Source organism: Delphinus delphis, chromosome 9 (genome assembly GCF_949987515.2).
Source record: "Delphinus delphis chromosome 9, mDelDel1.2, whole genome shotgun sequence".
Lineage (NCBI taxonomy): Eukaryota > Metazoa > Chordata > Mammalia > Artiodactyla > Delphinidae > Delphinus > Delphinus delphis.
The window spans coordinates 66,514,637-66,538,240 of record NC_082691.1 but is presented as its reverse complement, the minus strand read 5'-3'; the positions used below and the strand labels follow the sequence as shown (position 1 = coordinate 66,538,240).

The 23,604-nt window shown below is 41.6% G+C and overlaps 1 protein-coding gene across 1 annotated transcript in view; it reads left to right on the top strand.

The window, feature by feature from the left end:
- AOAH (acyloxyacyl hydrolase) overlaps positions 1-23,604 on the top strand; it is a 170,942-nt gene that overhangs the window by 18,998 nt on the left and 128,340 nt on the right. Inside the window, exons 3-4 of the mRNA XM_060019946.1 lie at positions 1,929-1,995; positions 10,028-10,127. Of these exons, the coding sequence (XP_059875929.1) occupies positions 1,929-1,995; positions 10,028-10,127 (167 nt within the window). The remainder of the gene's footprint in view (positions 1-1,928; positions 1,996-10,027; positions 10,128-23,604) is intronic.

Here is a 23,604-nt window from a genome sequence, read left to right as displayed (position 1 = left end):
ATGAACATTCATGTATAAGTTTTTGTGTGGGTATATAAATATTGAATTCTTTTGGGCCTAGGAGTCAGCTTATTGGCTCACATAGCAACTCAATATTTAACCATTTGAGGAACTGTCAGACTGTTTACCAAAGTTGCTGTACCATTTTATACACCCACCAGCAGAATATGAGGATTCTGATTTCTCCACATCCTCAACAATACTTGTTATTATCCTTCATTTTATAAAAATAAAAGTAACCACCTCTTTTTTTAATATAAATTTATTTATTTTATTTATTTATTTTTGGCTGCGTTGGGTCTTCATTGCTGCACATGAGTTTTCTCTACTTGTGGTGAGCGGGGGCTACTCTTCGTTGTTGTGCGCGGGCTTCTCATTGCAGTGGCTTCTCTTGTTGCAGAGCACGGGCTCTAGGCACGCGGGCTTCAGGAGTTGTGGCACACGGGCTCAGTAGTTGTGGCTCACAGGCTTAGTTGCTCCACGGCATGTGGGATCTTCCCAGACCAGAGCTTGAACCCGTGTCCCCTGCATTGGCAGGTGGATTCTCAACCATTGCGCCCCCAGGGAAACCCTTATCTGTCATTTGTATTCTCACATATCATCGTGGGTATCAAGTGGTATCTCACTGTGGTTTTTATTTACATTTCCTTTAACAGCTGATGTGTTTCATGTGCTTATTGGCTATTTGTATAACTTCTTTGGAGAATATCTATTCAGATGATTTTTGAAAACGTTTGGTACAATTCACCAGTGAAGCTATCTGGTCCTGGACTTTTCTTTATGGGACATTTTTGATTACTAATTTAATCTCTTGTTGTATGTCTATTAAGATTGTATATTTATTCTTGAGTCAGTTTTGGTAGTTTGCCTTTCATTTGCTGCCATGCAGATGTCATAGTATTTCCTTATCGTTCTTTTTATTTCTGTAAGGTCAATAGTAATGTAAGATTAGTTTTAAGTTCCTACTTCAAAAGCATAATGTGTTTGAAGTCTCATGCTTTATTGCAAAAAAAAGTCCCATGAAACTATCTATTTTAATATAAAAGTAATATTTACATTATTTACCATTGAGTAAAATTGAAGTACCAGAGAGTTTTCCCATATTTATCCTGAATAGTGCCTATTCTCCAAGCAACTGGTAGCCCAGTTTGAGGTAAATATGACAAGAAAAATTTTTCTCAGGGAGGGTTTCCCATCTGTCCCCAGGACAGTCCATCCGTCCTAACCATGCAAAAGCCCTCCATAGAATTACCAGGGTTCCATAGTCGGCTGACAAACTGGAGAAACAGGACCAGAGATTTAACAGGTTTCCTTGTCCAAACAGACCAATCCTTAAAGCCTTCCTGTATTTTCATAACAGGGGAAGCAGGAGAAGGAGGTTCTCTAGGCCATGGGTTTGCATGTGTGTGTGTGTGTTCTCTGGTGTAGATGGCAGTGCAGACACCTGTGACAGTTAGTATCCTTTTATGTCTGGAATACCAACAGCAACAATTAAATAGCCAAAGTAAAGTCTTTTTTCCCCAAATGAACATCAGAGAAGAATATTTTTAACAAAGCAATAGTTCAGATTATTTACTTTAAAGCAAGTCCTGTTTCTGTCATCATCAACAAATGAGACCCTTTCCAACCTTCAGACATTCCCTGCTGTACAAAAGAAAATGAGACTCCAGAATTTAACTGTATTTTTATCAAAAATTAGTGGTCTTTAACATCTACAGTAAACAAAGTGCCATTTACATAAACCTGAGATGGAAATGATATTTTCATGCATATATTAACTGTAACATTCCTCCCAAACCTTTACAATTAATCGCTTGAATTAATAATAAATTAAGCACTTAGCTTCAGTTCCTAGTAAAGATCATTATTAACTCATGTGTTAAATTCATCATAATGAAAAGTAATTTATTTCCCCTGATTTTTCTTAGAAAAACTGTTCTTGAAGACCACCTGCTATTTAGTGGTAGGCATATTTGGACCAGACATCATAAAACTGTGAGTATGCCAGCACATTAATCTGATTTGGTTGCTGGGACATGATGGGGGGGAAGCAGGAAAACTGGGAGGTAGCTGGCTCCATTTCCAGTTGGATGTACTTTTTGTAAAAGGGCGTAATATCTCTCCAGTTCTTGTTAATAGTGGAAAATTCAAACCTGACTCAGATCCTTTGTGATCCTAGGCAAAGGCTCCCTTTGAATTATAGTGTGGCAACCTGGCTCAGTTTCTCTCCAAGAGGATTTCAGAAGCAATTTCACCAATAATGCCAACAAGTGACAAGATCCTAGTGGCGGGACATGGGAATTTGACCCTTTCTCCCGAGCTTGCCCTACACTCCCTCCTGGGTTCTCGGGCCACGTGCTTCTCAGGTTCTTTCCTTCTCTCCTCCCACCTGCTGGTTTCCCGGCCTTCTCTCCAGCCCCACCCCTCAAGGTCCTGTATGTGCGCCCTTATCATTACCTGTCTGCTTCCTTTCTTTCTTTTCTCTTTTTTGAGCTCAGAGCACTGGATCAGATAAATCATATTCCTGTTCATGGCGCTTTCTCATCAAGGATTCATACATGGCTTTCTTGTATTTCTTCTTTAGTTATTTACCTAGTTACTTTGAATACTGTAATTAGCTTCCAAATTACCACCCAAGGCAAATTCTAGGTCCTTGACAATAACTTACCCTGACCACACGGTCCTTCTCTTCATTCTCAAGCTTTTCTCCACCTGAGTAATAAATCCCATGTTTATCTTTCTCTTGTTTCCTTTTTCTATAGTCTTTATATATATGTATATTTTTATTAATATGATAAATTATAATCATAAAAATAATATATGCTAATACAATAAATAATTATTAATATATTTATTTTATATATTCCTTTAAAGCATATTTTAAAATTCTGGTTATTTCTTTACTTTATGAAGAGGGTATCACATTGTTCATAATCTTTGGGGACTTCCACTTAAATTTGTATGTCTAAGATTCATCCATAGATTTGTGTCACTGCTGTAGTTCATGCACTCTGACTGCACACAATATTCCATTGTGTCTCTACAAGAGTCTATTTCTTCACTCTCCCATTGACGGGTGTTTGGGTTGTTTTCTGGTTTTGCACTGTCCACATGTGGCACTTGTGAACAGTGCTACTGTGAACATTCTTACATGGTTCCTATTTTATATGCCTCATATTAGCCTCAGAGCAGAGTGGCTCAGAGAAGCTAACCCCACAGAAGGGTAGCCTGCAGTTACAGAATTCTAAAGACAAAAGGAACTTAAAATGATACAGACCCGAGGGATGATCAGTGTTCCATCGTGCTGTGCACCTGCCTCTGTTTATATTGCCCTCCCTTTACTGTGGTCAGTGATTTTTCCCGAGCCCTGGACTGGGAGTTTTTGGAAGGCAGGGACCCCTTCTTCTTAGCTCATATCTCTATTACTGCCACTGCCTCCTAATAGGACCCCAGCCCTGCAGGATTGCCCATTGCCTTGCAGGTCCATAATCCGCATCCTAGCTGGCTAGAGAGCTTTTTAATGCAAAACTAATTATGGCAATCTCCAACATAAAATTTTCACACCCTTTGCAGGATTCCTTAGCCCCCTACACAAAGCTCTTTATGAACTGACCCCTGAGGACATTTTCAGACTCATCCCTGGCTGCTCCACAGCACACCATGCTCCAAACCACTTGTAATTCTCCCCACACATCAGAAGGTTTTTGCCTCAGGACCTTTGCATGAGCTGTTCACTCAGCTTGGCACATCCAAAACCTGTACCCCAAAAATATCTTACTTCTTTGGACCTCAGCTCCAGGGTCATTTCCTCTGGAAGCTTTCCTGACCCTCCCTAGGCTAAGATAGATACCCCCAACACACACACACAGACACACACACTCTTCCTATCCCGTGCAAACCCCTAGCACTTGCAAACAGCACTTATCATGTCTGTTTGTACTTTAATTCTCCATTTACTTTTTTGAGTTGATAACTAGATTGAAAGACTTCTGAGAACTAAGACTACACTTATTCATCTTAAGCAAAATACTGAATATGTGGAAGGAAGGAAGGAAGGAAGGAAGGAAGGAAGGAAGGAAGGGAGGGAGGGAGGGAGGGAGGGAGGGAGGGAGGAAGGGGAAGCAGGGGGCTTTGTATCTCCAGGGCTTGGTGCAATACTTGAGCATAGAAAGCCTTTAGTAAACATTTGTTAAATTGATTAATTCTTTATAAAAATAAAATTATCACTACAGATGAACTAAAGAAAAGAAAACAATTTAGCCTATTCAATGAATCTGTTTACACACCTAGTCTGAGCCAGGTGCTCTGGGGGAAACATCAGCTTGGCCAGAGAGGTTTTCCTGGGCCTAGATCAGGGAACCAGAGAAGTAAGTGGAAAACAGTCACAGAAAAAATGGGTCTGGCAAGCCACTGAAAGAGGCTGAATAGGTGGTGGGGAGGGGAAGAAAGTTTTTCCTTTGAGAGTCATAAGTGACTAATTCTCATTAGTATGGGGGAGGCCACTTTGAAGAAAGATAGATATAATAAATGATCCCCCTTTGTGGTTCCGTCCACTATTAGTTTTGTTTGTGTGTGATTTTCCAGGACCCATATTAGTTGTTTGCTGGTAGCAATTTCTCTTCCTATGGTGGCCTCTTCTTACAGCTTATTTTATTTTTTTTTTTTTTTATTTTTATTTTTTTTTTTTAAACATCTTTATTGGGGTATAATTACTTTACAATGGTGTGTTAGTTTCTGCTTTATAACAAAGTGAATCAGTTATACATATACATATGTTCCCATATCTCTTCCCTCTTGCGTCTCCCACCCTCCCACCCTCCCTATCCCACCCCTCCAGGCTGTCACAGAGCACCGAGCCAATATCCCTGTGCCATGCGGCTGCTTCCCACTAGCTATCTACCTTATTACCTTTGTTAGTGTGTATATGTCCATGACTCTCTCTCGCCCCGTCACAGCTCACCCTTCCCCCTCCCCATAACCTCAAGTCCGTTCTCTAGGAGGTCTGCGTCTTTATTCCTGCCTTACCCCTAGGTTCTTCATGACATTTTTTTTTTCTTAAATTCCATATATATGCTTACAGCTTATTTTAATCAATCACATGCAGTTCTGGGCTGATGTAGACCCTGAACATGACAACCTTACGATTTAGTTTTACCTGAATTTCAGGCTTCCAATACTAAATGTTTCCTAACCCAGAGGGCATCCCTCCTCATTATTTCATAGGTCAATTCTCAATGATTCATGGACTAATTATTCAGCAGTTACATTTCCTACCCACAGGCGAACCACAGGATGTTGTTAGGAAGTGGGACACCTGAGTACTCGGGCATTCATTAGCCCAAGAACCTGGGTCTGGCAGGGCGGGGCTACTTCCGGGAGCAACCAAGCCTAGCCAGTGACCACGTGCTCGGTCTTCCTTGTCTAGACTTCTGTTGTGCCAGAGGTTGCCATAGCAAAGCTGATGCTAGTCTTCTGTTCATCTCACCTTGCTTCATGGTATCTATTTATGCTCTCAATCATAAAATCTTATATTTCAAACTTAGGGAATATAAGATTTCAGAAATCAGGAGAGGCCTAAACTACTAACATGTTTAGAAGAAAAATGCAAAACAGGGTTTAAAACAATTTTGGTACAACTTAAAGGTAACTAACGTATATTTAAATAGCAAAAATATAAAGTACAATAATACAACTGAGCCATTGACAAGGTAATGACAAGATTTATAGAAATGATTAAATTCCTAGTACACTCCAAAGTGTGTGGTCCAGAAGTGAGATAAAAGTGTTAAGTCGTATGAGGAAGATCTTCTTTCAATGCTGTGAGTGTATCTCTGTGGTTATATATTAATGTATAAATTCTCCTTTGAAAGTGATGTCAAAGGTCTAAATCTGAGAGCTTCCTTGTGTGAAAGGCTCTGTCCTTGCTCCCTGCCATAAGCTATCACTCTACCTGTCTGTTCAAACTTAACCCTGATCGTGCTCCCTTCTTTTGATTTATGATGATGAGTCATCAGCATTGACTTCCTTCTACCATGATCCTAATTAAACTTGTTAGTTAGCTCTGCCGAATGTGTTGAAGCTTCCTCCCCACGTGACTCACTCCTGTACAACTCTGTTACCTGTAAAGGTAGTAAAGGATGTCAATTGAAATGTGACTATTTTGGTCTTATTTGCAGTTCCGGGAAAAGGAAGGCAATGTTGGATGGGAATAGTTATTAAGGGTTTGGAGATTTCCTAAGGATTTCACAAATTATGTATAGCCTAAGCCTTCTGTCCCAAGGTTGGTTAAGAGCGCACATGCTACTTTGCCACTTCTTTGCATCTTGCACATTTCATGGTCTTACACTTGTCTGGATGTCTGAGGCTCAGCACTTTCTATTCTTGTGCAAAGGGGTGCTTCTCAATTCCAGTCTTTTGATGATAAAGCTCTGATCTTAGAGGATTGGGGAGGGAAACCACATACCCACTTCCCCTCTTCTATTTTTCAGTTCAGAGAACCCAAGTCTCACTCGCTGAATGAGGTCCTCACTCCCATATTCAAGTTCACTTACTTGAAATTTTGCTCTGTTTGCAGGGGAAAGAGAATAGATCTTGGACACCATATGATGAGTTAGCTCTGGTGGTTCTGAATTGCCACAGATGGGATATTGGCCTTAGGTTGAAAAAAAAAAAAAAAGATTAAGCAGAGCCCTATTTATTACCCTCCTGAGTCCACAAAATACCAGATCTCCCCAAAGACAGCAGTCATCAATTAAATAAATGAACCATTAAGTTGAGAACAGATGTGTGAAACCAGCCACCCTCTCCTGATTTACTGACCCTTGGTAGGCATTACTTTGGTAATGGACCTTGTGTGTCACAAACTGCTTGTTCCACAGCTTAGTCACCTTTACGTTACCTTCCCCTCCACCTCCTATGAAGGAACCCTGGGGCCGAGCAGATGACTCTCATGATGAGCTCGTTTTCCTGTCTTAACTCAGATGCTCACAAGAAGCTGAAAAGCCATCTAGCCAGTCACATTGTTAGTCTCATTCAGCTGGAATGAGATTTGAAAGCCATGATCCCAGCCTATGTTTTCACATACTAGTGACCATCAAAATATTTTCCCTTTTTTTAATTGAAGTATAGTTGACTTACAATATTGTCTTAGTTTCAGGGGTACAGAAAAGTGATTTGGTTATACATATATTCTTTTTCATTATTTTCCATTATAGTTTATTACAAGATATTGAACATAGTTCCCTATGCTACACAGTAAAACCTTGTTGTTTATCTGTTTTATATATGGTAGTGTGTATCTGTTAATCCCATATTCCTAATTTATCCCTCCCCCTTCCCCTTTGGTAACCATACGTTTCTTTTCTATGTCTGTGAGTCTGTTTCTGTTTTGTATATAAGTCCATTTGTACTATTTTTTAGATTCCACATATAAGTGGTATCATATAACATTTGTCTTTCTCTCTCTGACTTGCTTCACTTAGTATGATAATCTCTGGGTCCATCCACGTTGCAGCAAATGGCATTATTTCATTTTTTTATGGCATTGTTTAATTCTTTTTTATTCCATTGTGTGTGTGTGTGTGTGTGTGTGTGTATAGACACACACACACACATATCACATCTTCTTCATCCATTCACCTGTTGATAGACACTTAGGTTGCTTCCATATCTTGACTATTCTAAATAGTGCAGCTATGAACATTGGAGTGCATGTGTCTTTTCAAATTAGAGTTTTCATCTTTTCCTGATAGATGCCCAGGAATGGGATTCCTGGATCACATCAAAATATTTAAAGATCTCTGAGATGGACTCTCTTTCTCCGATAGGCTTTTCATTAATATTGGGGCAGTTCTTTCTGCAAGAAGGTTCATGATATAAATTAAGACTCAAGGCCCCTCCTCGCATTTTTTGCTTGGCAGTCCAAAGTTAAGATTATTAGAGCTTTTAAAGATGTTTCGATGTTCAGCAACTATTAAAAGTGCTACTTATGCACACTAAGTGAAACCAGGATGCGTTTCTGTTTTATTTTGTTTTGTTTGCACCTTGCTTTTGTTTTATGTCTCTAAATCTAGTTTTTTATTCTGCATGTCCAGGTATAAAACTCCCTTGGAGGAGTGGACAACACAATGGAGGGTCGCTGGAATGGTTATTGGAGGAATAAAGCAGAAATAGGAGTGAAGCCAGGGAGCAGATCCAATGACTTACATCCAGGCCCTGGTCACAGGGCCAAGCATTGCCAGGCTCACCAATGCTTCAAGGGCTGGCCCATGCGTGGGCTGTGACTGCCTTCAGTCTAAAAAAACAAAAAGACAGAAACAACTTAGCTTTGCTTGTGAAGTAGAAGGAAGAGGAAGAGGAGAAGGGTCAGGGAGAGAAGAATGGTGGTAGTGATTGTAGTAGCTGTAGAGATAGTCACTGTAATAGTTGGAGGGGGAGCGTGTTAGAGTAGATTTATTACAAGGGCACCTAAAGCATGTCATGGAACTTAAAGACAGGAAAATATCCAGGCTTCAGACAGAGCTGGAAACAGGACTGGGAAGTCACCAGGAACAGAGTCTCTTCCTCACTGCACACGTTGGGTTCTGCCGCCTGAACCCCATCCTACAGACTAGCTTTCCAAATGCTCTGTCCTCGTGGCAGGAAATGACATTACAGTCCCCAGTCACTATAGCTCCTGCTATTCTTGGAACAGCCCAGAATGAAGTCAGACTTTTTAATACCAATTCCAAATTTCCCTGAGAGAGAATCTGATTGGTCCTACTTGAATTGCAGTCTAATGAGGACCAATCAACTGGTGGGAGATATGAAGTATATACACAGTTGCCAGGAACCCACCCCTACAAGTGAAGGGGGACAGTTAAGTGATCTTGTGAGTTGAGAAGAAACCCCTCAAAATAGCTTCTAGAATCTATAACTGTCCTTCCAAGATTAGTCTCTAGATATTACCAACGTATGTTTCTGGAGTCTTTGTTTTTGTTGTTTTGATTTGAGTTTGAGTCAGTAGTTTACTTGGAAAAGTTACTAAAGGTCCACACATGATTTGTTCCTTCATTTGAAGCAGCACATTATACTCATTCTTCTTGGTTTAAGAGTGTTGGGGGTGGCATGTAGAAAATGAATATGGAAGGTTTGTTTTAACCCCTTCAAACCCAGACATAAACCAAAATGTTTGAAGAGCACTATCCTTACACCATACTCAGGGGAAAAAGTCAAAGATAAATATATTTACTTTAAAAGGAAAAGAGGTGATTTGGATTACATCTAAGAAGATAATTTTAGGTGTTTAAGGCTATATCAAAGATTTTTTGCTATAAGGCTCAGTAAACATTAAAATGTTGTTCTGGGACTTCCCTGGTGGTGCAGTGGTTGAGAGTCTGCCTGCCAATGCGGGGGACACGGTTCGAGCCCTGGTCTGGGAGGGTCCCGCGTGCCTCTGGGCAACTGAGCCCGTGTGCCACAACTACTGAGCCTGAGCTCTAGAGCCCATGAGCCACAACTGCTGAGCCCACGTGCCACAACTACTGAAGCCCATGCACCTAGAGCTCGTGCTCCACAACAAGAGAAGCCACAGCAATGAGAAGCCCACGCACCACAACGAAGAGTAGCCCCCAATCGTCTCAACTAGAGAAAGCCCGCGCAGCAGCAAAGAGCCAACACAGCCAAAAATAAATTAATTAAATAAATAAATTAAAAAAAAATAATGTTGTTCCCATGAAATTACACCTCTGTCCATTTTTCCTTTCTCAATTTTATTTGCGGCTTCTCCTGAAAAGCGTCACAGTGCCCGTGTGAGAGGCCGGCTCACAGCTCAGTGCTGTGAGTCGTCTCTCCCCACCCCCAGGACCTTATTCTAAAAGTAGGAGAAAGCAAGTGGCAGGAAATCGTTATGATCCAGCAGCTGCATGGAACTGGACTCAAAGGCCATACTAGAATTCATTCTGGGAGTTGACCTTCTTTTGAAATAGCTTTTGTTTCCTAATGCCTGAGAGCTTTTAAATATCCTTTGTTTTGCCCTATTTCCCTCCAGGCTCAGAGCGGATGTAAATGCTGATGTGGTGTGTCACACCCTGGAGTTTTGTAAACAGGACCCTGGCCAACCCTTGTGTCACCTCTATCCCCTTCCCAAGGTGAGTGCTTTTTCATTCTGAATGCCAGATTATGGTGATATGCAAGCCCTTTGGAAATCTGGTAAAGGGAGGTTCAGCTTCACTGGCTCAGTGGTCTGGGGACAGGGACTGGAAAAATGACATTTTCCATTACATCGCCTGGAATAATATTCCCAAACTTCAACTTAGATCCCTCCCCCATGCCATCAAAGAACGTCTTTGCTGTTTATTTTAGACTGTAATCTAGAGCTGGGCCGGCAGTACACAGGAAATCTGACCAGCCAAGGTGAGAAGAGGTTAAATCCCTCTCTACCCTTTAAAAATCAAGCAAGTTACTTTTATAGAGTGACCAACTCATGCAGTTTGCCCAGGACTTTCCTGGTATAAGCAGTTGGAAGTCCCACATCCTGGGAAAACTTGGGCGGTTGTTCCCCCTACTCTAAGCTTTATTGTTCTCACCCATAAAATTGGTCTAAAAATATACCTAAAAAACCTCCCTCATAGATTTGTTGGGGGAAGTAGGTGAACTAATATATATAAAATGCTTAGCACAATACCTGCTGCATAAATAAATATTAATAAAAATGGTAGCTAATATAATTATTACCAATATCATTATTATTCAGAGGTAGCTTTTCAGAATACCGTGTGTGCATTATATCATGTTGGACAATTTTTAATTTTTATTTATTTATTTTTTAAAATATTTATTTATGTATTTATTTGTTGGCTGCATCGGGTCGTAGTTGCGGCACATGGGATCTTTCACTGCAGCGTGTGGGCTCTTCATTGCAGTGCATGGACTTCTCTCTAGTTGTGGCACACAGGCTCATTAGTTGCAGTGCGAGGGCTCTCTAGTTGTGGCATGTGGGCTCCATAGTTGCGGTGTGTGGGCTTAGTTGCCCTGCGGCTTGTGGGACCTTAGTTCCCTGACCAGGGATTGAACCGGCATCCCCTGCATTACAAGACAGATTCTTAACCACTGGACCACCAGGGAAGTCCTGACAATTCTGAATTGGAATGCAGATGGAAACAGACAAATGTGGACACAATTTCCTGCTCATGCTATGAATGAGAGTATGATATTAGATCTGGTTAGGCCTCAAAATAATGATTTTCAGAAACTTCCTATAAAATAAAATAAAACAAAATAAGTAAAATAAAAAAATAAAATTCTATGCCCCCTTTCCCAGAATTATAGTCTTTCTATATATAACACAACAGGCTTCTGTTTTATTTGTAATTTCCTTTTTATTCTTATTGAAATAAAGTCATTTTAACACTTTTTGGCCTAACCAATGAACACGATTTGGGTTACTGGTAATAGTAAATATCATAAGGCTGTCTCCTTGAGCAGGAAGAAAGAGATGCAAATACCTGGGGTACATGTGCATTTCATGCTACCTCGATTATTGACTAAGTGCCAGTTAAATTTCCCTTAATTCTACCTGAGAAGATGTGGTCTCCACTGACTTCTAGAAGAGTTAATTTTAATTAAAATATTTTTTCCACGTATTCAAATAGCATGCAAATATAATAATATTCACTGTTTGATAATGTACAGAAGTAACGTGTCTCTATGTACAAAGGCAAGTGATATGGGTTTTTGTGATTTCCTTAAATAGCATCATTTTATATATTTTCACACTCACAGCTATACATAGTCACAAAATGTTCAACTTTAAACTATCCCATTTAAAATGACATTCTTTATTTTTATACTCTGTAGAATTTATACTCGAAATAGCATTTCCTTGTCCTCCCATCACCACCCCCTTTTCAATTCCCAACTTGGGAACATTTCGACCATCATTTCTGGCTGGGAGGAAGTCGGAGGATTTCATCTCAGAAATGTTCAGCTTCCACCCCAGCTGGGCGTGCTCCCTGGTCCCTCCACCCTCCTCCTCAAATCCCATCGCCAGCCTCCATCTCTACGGAGGACACAGAAAAGAGGGGCAGTTGGTGCAAATGTGGACAGCTTCATCCTCTTCTGCCTCCACAATTTCCTTTAATAGCAATAACTGATATTTACTGAGCATTCACTGTACTTATGCTTCATCCTGTCTAGTCCCCCAAATAGCCCCAGTGTGGAAGCACCATTATGACCCCTTTTCTAAGACTGAGGAAACTGAGGGTTAAAAAGGTTACAGAATGTGCTGAAAGTCACTCCCCTGAGAAAGACCAGAAATGGGATTCACATCCCTGTCCTTTGCTCAGAGAGGTTGGTTGGTCTCTCAACCTTTGTGTCAATGTTTCTTGAAAATACCCTCGGGATATCTCTTCACAGTAGTCCACCAAAATCCCACCACCAGAAATAACCAATATTAAAATATTGGAGGGCTTCCCTGGTGGCGCAGTGGTTGAGAGTCTGCCTGCTGATGCAGGGGACACGGGTTCATGCCCCGGTCCAGGAAGATCCCACAGGCTGCGCAGCGGCTGGGTCCGTGAGCCATGACCGCTGAGCCTGCACGTCCAGAGCCTGTGCTCCGCAACGGGAGAGGCCACAGCAATGAGAGACCCGCGTACCGCAAAAAAAAAAAAAACATATATATATATATATATTGGATATTTTCCTCTTAATTTTTAAATAAATTATATTAATTTCTTTGAGAGTTATGATAATGTTATATGTACAAATTTTTATCCTACTCTTCCCCCTTAACATTACATTTTGAGTATGCATTTTTTTAAATGGTACATATCAGACCTACTTTTCATTCCCATGGCACACAAATTACACCTACAAAGCAGGTGTGAATTAGAAGTAAAGATACAGATAAAATTTCCAGCCTGCCAGAGCCTTCCTCATGACCCTTCCAGTCAATAACCCCCCCGCCAATACAGCCACTATTCTGAAATCTACCACCACAGATTACTTCATTTATATAAAGTTCTACTCTTGAATTTCATGTAAATGGAAGAATACAGTATATTCTTCTTTGTGTCTGGTTTCTTTTGTCTGTGAGAGTCATCTGTGTTATTACAAGTAACAGTATCATTGCATGAAGTTTTCACACAATCATCTTTTGATGTTACTCCTGCTATAGCTTCCCAACTAGTTCAACCAAATCTGCTCTTGACCTCTTTCTATTTCTTTCTTTCTTTTTTTTTTTTTTTTTTGCGTACGCAGCCCTCTCACTGTTGTGGCCTCTCCCGTTGCGGAGCACAGGCTCCAGAGGCGCAGGCTCAGCGGCCATGGCTCACGGGCCCAGCCACTCTGCGGCATGTGGGATCTTCCCGGACCGGGGCACGAACCTGGGTCCCCTGCATCGGCAGGCGGACTCTCAACCACTGTGCCACCAGGGATGCCCTCCTGACCTCTTTCCAATAAATTTTCCATACGGATGCCGGAAATGTCTTTCTATAAAATAGATATGATCTTGTCCACCCCAAAATCTTTGCCTGAAGGATGAGGAAGCCATCCCTGACTCCTTTTACACACTCTTCTTGTCAAAGCTCCTGTAGCTTCTTTCTTTGAACTTGCCTTGTCTTGAATGATATACCTGCATGATCATCTGTGAGTCTCTCCCACTAGGCTATAACCTCCAGGAGGTCAGATTCTATCTTGTTCATCTATGTATACTCAATGTCTAGGATGGTGCCTTATACATAACAAAGAAATATTTGTCGAATGAATAAACGACGTGCCACTAGTTTCTCATTTGCATTGCTGATGGAAATTCTAATTGTCCTTACTTCATGGCCACACTAATTTTCCTGTTGCATACCTCTAATCATATTATTTCCCCCAGCCTAAGACCTCCACATTGCCTGCACAATTAAGTACACATTTTCACTTAGCATTTTAGGATTCTCAAAAAGCCTTCCTGGACCTCTACTATTATCCTTGTGTAGCTCATGCTGTAGACCAAAAGGAGTGATTGGCTCCCCCTTGAACCCATCTCAACCTTCCCAACCCTGCACCTTTGCACCTCTTAATCATTCCTTCTACCCAGAATGCCCCGTCAACACCAAGCGATCCTTCTAGCTCATCTCATTGTCACCTTCTCTGTAAAATAACTCTTAATCCTCTCCACAAAATGTTAACTCTCCTCTCAACCAACAGCCTGAAACACCTTTTCGAGTACTACAATGTGCCCGTACTTTTCTAAATGTTTCATGTATATTAATCATTCAGTCTTATGAAATAAGCATTGTCGTCACCCACACGTTATAGATGAGGAAAGGGAGTCACAGAGATATTAAGTTTACATAGATTTCCTTATTAGAATGTAAATATAGCAGGCAGCAGCTCTGCATCTTGCCCATCTCTGTCGCCTCCATCTTGCCAGGCACATATGTGGTATGTGAGTAATGTACCAGGCACTGCAATTTACATACGTGATCTCATTTAGCAGTGCTCTTGGGGGTGTATTTATTTTGCAGATGAGGAAACTGAGACTAAAAGATAAGGAGTTTGCCTAGGTGACACAGCTAGTAAGGGGCAAGGAGAGGATTCAGCCCTGGGTCTGTTTGTCCTTAAAGCCAAGTTCTTACCACTGTGCTCTGTGCCTTACTGATACCCCTGGGGTATTGGTATTCTGAGTCAAACCACTGCTCCTGGGCCAGCTAGTTCCTCACAAGCAGGACTCTGCACCCTCAATGTCCTGCTTTTCATGTGTTTCAGATTCCAGTAAAATGCAGTATGATGCAAGCCATCGTCCCTGAGAAATGCATGCTATGGAGTAGAGGGACAAAGGGGTCTCTCTGCTCCAGGGGCCTGCAGGGGCGAAGCCCCGCAGTGCAGAGCAACAGGTGCCTGACTTTAGTGGGGCCAAAAGCAAAAGGTGGGACAGCATGTAGGGACTGCAACGAACCCGTGTTCATTATCTACAGCAAAGCTGAAATTCCAGCCTGCTTCTCGCCAGTCCTTTAGTCACATCTCCATATCCTTCTCTACCATGCGTTCAAAAATGACAAACTCCTTCCATCATTAATTGAAGCAAGAAACAGTCTACAGTGTTCACTGGGCACGAGGAGGATGGAGTGGGAATAGGCGGAGTGGAGGGAAGAAGAGGACAAGACAGGGAGAAAGGAGAGAGGAGGGGAGGAGAGAGAAGAGGAGAGGAAAAGGAAAAGTGCAGACTGTGTTGTAAAGACCACCCAGATGGTTTTGTGCTACTTTGGGGGGATTATTTATAGCATTCCTCCTCTCATTTGCACACAAAGCAAGGCCCTGCCTGCTGCCAGTGTGCATGTGCATGAGCACGATCCCGACACCACAGCTCTCCAGCTGAAAACTGTATGTGGTTTCTTCACGTGTGCCCTGTTGCTTTAAACCTCTCATTTTTAGATCAGAGGGTTACCATGTACGAGCCCTGATTGGGCCTAGTGCAGCCTGGAGCCTCCGCAGTTTTATGCTGCTCCCTCCTGGGTCCCTTAACTCTGAGATCCCCAAGCAGACTCTGTGGCTTTGAACCGACCTCCTTCCTCACCAACCCTGAGCTGGAGGGACGGGCCGTATTTAGCAACATCTCTAAGGCATAGTCAAGACTTACTTCACACACTTTGATCTACATTACAAGAGAATTATGTTCAGAATGTGTGCGCTAGTGGAGATAGATTCTTCTGTTTCCCTGGGGCCTCCAACCCATTTAAACGACTGCAAAAGAGACCTGCTGCCTTAGGAAAGCAATCCAGACTTTGCGACAGCTTTTCCCACAGTAAATCCGATTTCTGCAGGAACCAGAAGCTCTCCAGTGCTGAGTGTGTGGGCGTGTGTGCATGTACACGGAATTCGTGTTTCCCTGGAATCAAACTACCAGGAAGCCGACATAAGGAGAAAGTTAGCACTTTTTATGAGAAAGTGACACAGGACAAATTCTCGTTCAACTGAGGAATAAACAATCTGACCTCAGGAATTTATATTTTTTAAACATTAAGTGTCAGATAAAATATCTGGTGTCTCTTTTAATGGGAGGTAATAGGGTTTAGGAAAAAATTATAGAGGGATAGGAAATTTAACATTTTCTAAGATTTACTAATCACTGAATTTCCTTCTGTACAATGGACAGTGCCTTTCCGTTCATAATGACGTGCTGCGCTCTGTGAGCCTGCAATGTGCTTTACCGTTTAATCGCCCCCAAACTCCGTTTTTTTTTTTTAATAAGATTTTTATTTTGGAATAATTTCAGGTTTACAAAAAAGTTGTGAAGATTCCATAGAGAGCACACCCTCACCCAAGTTTCCCCTAATGTTAACATTTTAACATTACTTGGTCAAAACTAAAGAAGCCGACATTACCCTTGTACGTGACTAGTAACCAAACTTCAAAGTTGATTTGGATTTCACCAGTTTTTCCTCTAATGTCCTTCCTCTGTTCCAGGATCTAATCCAGGACACACATTGCATTTAGGGTCTCCCTAGTCTCCTCTAGTCTATGATGGGTTTTCATTCTTTCCTTGCTTTTCATGACCTTGACAGTTTTCAGGAGTACTGGTTAAGTATGTTCATTAAATGTCCCTCAAATTGGGATTTGTTTGATGTTTTTATATTGATTAGACAGAGTCTTTTTTTTTTTTTTTGGAAGGAACACCACAGAGGTTAAGTGCCCTTCTCATCACATTTTATCAGGGGTACCTGATACCCACATGACATCCAGGGGGACGTTAACCTTGATCACTTTGTTAAGGTGGTGTTTGCCAGGCTTCCTCATGGGAAAGTCACTATTTTTCCCTTTTCCTTTTCTCTGTTCTTTAGAACTGGGTCACTAAGTCCAAACCACACTCAGTAGGATGGGGGCTCTAAGCCCACCTCCTGGAGAAGGGAGTATATTATTGGGAATTCTTCTGCAAAGATATATCTCCCCTTCCCTATTTATGTATCCAGTTATTCATTTATGTCAGTATAGACTTGTGTGCATGTATTTCATACTTTGAGTTATAATTCAGTACCACGTTACTTATTTTCTTGCTCAGATTTTTTCAGCTTTGGCCACTGGGAGCTCTTTCGGGTTGCCCTGGGTCCTTTTGACACAGCTCCATTCCATTCCTTTTTTTTTTCTTTGCTTGTTGTCTTTCTTTCTTTCTTCCTTTCTTCATTCCTTCTTTTTTTCCTTTCTTTCTTTAGAATTTCCTTACTTTCTGGTAATGCCAGATGATCCAGGGTCATCTTGTATTTTTCCTGCCCCAACCCTACAATCCACCACTTTCGAAGGTGACCTGGTTCCTTTTATTGGGGAATGGTGTTTAGAAACTGAGATCTGGTTGCTGGGTGTGCCTGTTGTTACTAGGATGGCATTGCTTCTAGATCCTCCTAGAGGAGAGTTTAGTAAAGTATATTTGTAGGTATGTAAGCCATGAATCTACCCATCTGTCTGTGTGTGTGTGTGTGTGTGTGTGTGTGTGTGTGTGTGGACATGAGTTCATACTGATGTCTCCAACTTTAGTATAGTATCACAGGGCCAAACTCTATTTTATAGGTATAGTTATCAAACATATTTTACATCTGAGGCTTAAGGTCTTGACCCAGGTCTCATACCTAGTGAGTAGAACCTGAACTCAACCTGCAGCTCTTCACATCAGCACACCTGTGTTTGGCATAAATTATGAAGCACATTCAGAGTAGCCAGTCCTCGGTGTCAGAAAGTAAACACGGCTCTGGTTTTAGCTTTAATGAAATATTATGAAGAGCTTAATTTCCAAGAACCTTGCACAAGTATCCCAACTTTCTCATTACCAGTTAAATCATATAGTCAGTCACTCACATAGTCAGTCACGCCTCAACAAACATTTCTCGAGCACTTACTGTGTGCCCGCCCTGCTGCGAGGCACCCTGAGTAAGCTATCTCTTTTAACCCTCACACATCTGCAGGACAGATATCATTCCCCCATTTTATTTATAAATAAGTCTACTGAGACCTAGAGGATTAAAAGACTTGCCTAAAGTCCTGTAGCTTCTACAGAATGATTCTGTTTTCTTTTTTCCGGCAGCAAATATTTATAGAGAATGAATTATGTAGGACAGTATTCCAGCAAATGAGGTGGGCAATCACGATGCAAAGAGTGATTCTAGACAGGGAGACCAACTTGTAAACAAACTATGATGAAGAGACAAGTGTCCCAACGGTAGGTGCAAAGAGGAACAGAAAGCTCAGCAGAGAAGGGCTGGGCCCTCCCTGGGAAGGAGTGGAGGTGACTGTCTTCAAGGTGGAGTAAGTGTTGACGCGGCACTACAGGCCTCACCTGTCTCAGCACCTTGTTCTTGGGCCCTTTGCCCAGAACACTTCCAGTTCTCTGCACGGTCAGCACCTTCTCCTCCTTCAGCTTTCTGTTGAAATGTCCCCTCCTCACAGGTGCCTTCCCCAAACCGCCCATCTGAAGAAGGTCTCCTTTGCTCTCACATAACACTCTGTTTCTTTCATAGCACTTGAGGGCAGGGACCATGTCTTTCTTGCTCACCATCATGTTTCCAGGACTGTGCAATGCCTGGCGCAGTGTAGGTGCTTCATAAGATTTGTTAAATGAAAGCTAAGACGGGAAGGGCAGTTCTGAACATGTATGTGCTTTACTTCCTCTCTTGTGAGGATTTATCTGGTCTCAATGGAATATACCAGAGTGTAAAATGTTTAGCTTATTTTAGAATGTGAAGCAGTTTTCAGAAATATGTGTGGAGTCCCACCTCAGTGCATCTGGTTCAGTATTTCTGGGGTGAGCCTATGCACTTCTACAAAGCTTCTGATGAGCATTAAAGGGTGAGAAGTGTTGGCTCAAGCCTGAAAGCTGCCATCAACAAGCCTGAAAGTATTGTCTCTCCTCCTGCTACTGGCCTTTTCTTTGTCATCTGGTAGCTTCCACGTGTCTCCACTTATCCCCTAGCATTATCCTTGGTTCCTTGATTTCTGCCCCTTTTCTCATGGATTCATTAACAAACTCTGTTTGTGGGTTTCTAGTCTCCAGTCCCCTGGGAATAAGGCCTCATAGAAGGGCTGAGGGAACTGGAGGTTTTAGAAATAATCTATTTAGAGTTCACTCCTTTTTTATGGATTTTCTCATAACAGTATGCTAATTGGGCAAGGTTGCACTGAAATTATCTACACCCAAGGAAGAAAATGCGGATACCTATTAACCTGCTCAGGTCTCTCCCATTCCAAAAATTAAATTAAAAAATAAACCTCCCAGAACCCCCATTCTTCTCCAGCTACAATCACATTTCTCTGCTGCCTCTAATTGAGGGGCAGTTCAACAGGGTGGTTATGAGCACAGGTCTTAGAGCCAGACCACCTGGGCTCAAAGCCTGGCTGCATTTCTTACTCTGTCTCTCCTGAAGCAAGTTGCTCCATCACTCTGGGCCTCAGTTTCTTCATCTATAAAATGGTGATAATACTCAGACTTCATACGGTTGTTATGAATATTTAACAATTTAATATATATCTCTATGTGTATTTATACGCATACGTACATATAAGTGTGTATGTGTATTGTCTGAGGGGGGAGGGGATTGAGTTTTAGGACAGTGCTTTGCTTATAATAAGTACTAATAAGTGTTAGCCGCAGCAGCAGCAAAATCCAGCAACTTTTTAAAAGAGGAGAGCTTTTCTTCACCTCCCATTTGCTTCTCAAGCTACTGCAGGCTGGCCTCTAGCTCCATCACTCTAATGAAACACCTCTCCTTAAGGCCACCAATGACCTCCTAAACATCAAATCCAAAAACCTTCTTACCCATCATCTGCTGCATTTGACACTGCTTGCCACTCCCTTCCCGAGAAACTCCTCTGCCCTTTCCTGGTTCTCTTTGCACTACTCTGTCCCTTTGAGGGTTACCCTTCCCTTCCTAAGCACCAGAACCCACCCAGCCAAGACTCTGCTCACTCTGGGCTTTCTCCCTGAGTGATTAGAGGCAGGACAGCCTGGTGGCTAAGCACAGAGGTTCAGATGCCAGCCTGAGGGCGTCAGTGACCCTGGCTCCACCGTGTACTTGCTGAGTGATTTGAGATACATCACCTAACTTCCTTGTGTTTCTTCATATGTTAAATGGGGAATATAGTAGAGCCTACCTCCAAGGGCTAATGTGAGGATTACATAAATTAACATGCGTGGAAATTCTTAGAATAGTGACTCATCATTATAAACATACAGAATGTTTGCTCTTGTAAGCCTCACAAATGAAGCCCAAGACTTTCCTCAGAGCTTCTGCCAGTGCACACAGCTTCCAGATAAATATCCTCATTTGTAGGTCCCAAAGACGCCTTGAACATAACATGTCGGAAACCGGACTATCGTCTTTTCCACACATCAGCTATCCCTCCCATATTCCATATCTCAGTTTTGAAACCACCTTTCACCCACCTAAATGGTTCTTTCTAGTCTATTCCCCTTCTCCATCCTCAATTCCACCTGCCTAATTCAGGGGCTTATCATTTCTAGGATGAAGTACTGCAACAACGTTGTAACTGATATCTCTACCTCCAGTCTTGGAATCCTCAAATCCAGGCACCAAAGTGATGTCTCCAAACGCAAATCAGACCATGTTCCCTTTCCTGCTTAAATCCCTCAGAGCCATCCATCAAGGTCAGGACAAAGTCTGAGTTCCATCAGTTAGCCTGTCCCTACCTACCCAGCCTTGTTCTTGGAGAAACTGACTTATCTACTTCTCTCCAGCAGCTCAACACTTCTTATCATTTCCATCACATCCTGCTGGGTCTCACCTCCCAGCCTTGCTCTATTACCCCCTGTACTTATAATATACCCTTTCCCTGAGTCATCCTTTAAGACCCAGATCAGTTGTCACCTTCTGCTAGAAACCATCTGACACTTATGCTCCCACTCCAGTGAGGATTAGACTCCCTTCCTCATTGTCCCCAAGATACCGTGTCCTAACAGCTATCATTGCACTTTCGGTGTTGCATTTTAGTCATTAGTTTAAGTGTCTGGCTCTATGAGACTGACTGCTGGACTACGAGTGTAAAGCTGGGACTATACCTGAGCCCGGTCTCTCTCGCCACTGCCTGGTATGCATATAGGAGGCTGGCACACTACCTGTGCACAATAAATGTGTATTGAATGAATGGGCTTACATTTGAACCCAGTTCTTTCTATAAAATAGGACAGTAATGCCTTCGTAATACCCCTTCTCTCTAAATTCCTTCCCATCACTCGCTGGAGTCTGTACTCCCAGACCATCTTCTTCTTTATCTTTTTTACAGACCCAACCTAAGGCTTAAGATGTCATGATCCCATTTTTTTTAACAATAAAGTATTTTTTAATTAAAAAAAAATGTCTTGATCCATCTATCTAGACTTGGGCCTTTCCTGCCACTAATCTTCCAGATGACTTATCATGGACATCCACTCTGTCCTTTCCAGTTCTCCACTCTGACCAAGGCCATAGCTATCTCCCAGAAATGCATCTCTGCATTATTCCCCTATTGAGACAGCCTAGAGTTCATTATAATAGGAGCCTCAAACTTGAATAGTTTGGGAGGCATATTCTCAGAGGCTACCACAGTTCTTGGAATCAAGTATATGTTCAATAAATGGTGATTTTTTTTAAATAAAATGAATTAATGAATGAGCAGTGAGGTCGAATTGGCAAGAGGATTGGAATTTAGCATCTCCTCTGTTTAAAACCAAACTGTTCTCTAGTAACCATCAATTATTCCTTTGTTCTTGTTCAAGAAAAGTAATCTCTGACCCCGAGCTCCATTTTGTTTAACATGGTGTGTGTGTGTGTGTGTGTGTGTGTGTGTGTGTGTGTGTTTGGGTAAATTTCTTTAACCTATCTGTGTTGTGACTTGGCTTTTTTTGTGGCAGGTACATAGAAAATAAAAATGGTTAAGTGTTCTCAGTTTAACAGAATCTCTGTGACAAACAAGGAAAGGAAATTTCTTCCTCTGTCATCGTGGTTACATTGGAGCCTCCAAGGTTACTACCATGGACAGCTCTAGCAAAATAGTAGCTCAAAACCTGAACTAAATAGAAAAAATTAAGCTTCTCTTCTCCTTCAGTTGTCTGGTCAACCTACCCAGCTTGTATTTGCTCTTCTCCTGTTCTCCACCCTAACCCTGTATAGTACGTGAGTGTTTTCTCACAAATCCAGGCCTACGAGAAAACAAATTATTAAATAAGAAAGAAGGCATTTGTGTGATCGTCAGAGTTTTAGGTTAAGGAAATTTCCTTCTTAAGTGATAGCTATTCTTCAACTGTGACTTGGCAAATCATTAGAAAATCAAATGTTATTTTTGAAGGGAACAAACATCCGAGAAAGAATAACCTACAGGGCCTCCCTGGTGGCGCAGTGGTTGAGAGTCCGCCTGCCGATGCAGGGGACACGGGTTTGTGCCCCGGTCTGGGAGGATCCCACATGCTACGGAGCGGCTGGGCCCGTGAGCCATGGCCGCTGAGCCTGCGCGTCCGGAGCCTGTGCTCCGCAACGGGAGAGGCTGCAACAGTGAGAGGCCCGCGTACCGCAAAAAAAAAAAAAAAAGAAGAAGACGAATAACCTACAGCTTTGGAACATTTTTTGTGTACCTTGATATTCTGGAAGACTTAATAAAGTTTTCCAAATTACCTCACTTAATAAACTCATAGCTGTGTCTGGAAGACAACCATATCTCTGATAACTGAGGCCAGAAATGGTACTAAGTTGAGAAGAGCCTTGGCTAAACCTGATAGGCTTTCAAGGCACGGACAGTCATTCTCTTAGTCTCATAATATGCATTTACTAAGCCCCTATTGTATGATAGGTACACATTAGGGGCTGAAAAACAAAAGGCAATTGACAACCACAATCTGAGTGGCTGTAACATACCCGAAGCTGGACTGAGTACTTATCATACATCATCTAAAATCCTCCCACACAATTGCAAAGTTATTCCATTATCCCAATTTTATACATGAGAAATCAAAATTCCAGTAAATTGTTGGTTGTGGAGTTGTTTACTTGACAATATTTCTAAGGTTCCTCTTTAAGCATCGCAGGAAATTATGAGCAGTGAGATAAATTACAGGGGAATATAGCCATCTAGATGCGAAAAAGTCAGCTTAAAAGCTTAAACTGGAACAGAATATAGTATCTAAAAATAAACCCCAATGCATTTGAGATTCTTGTTTTTGATAAAAAAAGATAGCCTTTCAGATCAGTGGCAAAATACTGGTTTATTCAGTAAATGGGTGGGATTAAAGACTAGCCATCTGGGGAATAAAATTTAAGCTAGGTGTTTATCTATTCCTTATGGCAAAACGCATCCCAAATAAATTAAAGGTTGAATCATAAAGAATAGAACCATAAAACAAGAAAAACCTGAGCAATTTTATTCATAATTTGCCCAAAGTCACAAAGGGAAATATGAATACATCTAACTTATAAAAGCCTGGCATACACAAAGTCAAAAGACAAATGGCAAACTGGGAAATGTTTTTGTAATATGCCATACTACAAATTATTTTCTCCATGATTCCAAGAGCTCTTACAAAATCAAAAAGAAAAACCAGAGCAAAGGGTGCAAAAAAAATTGGTCTATAGAAGAAGATCAAGGGGCCAAAAGTGACAGGGGGATATG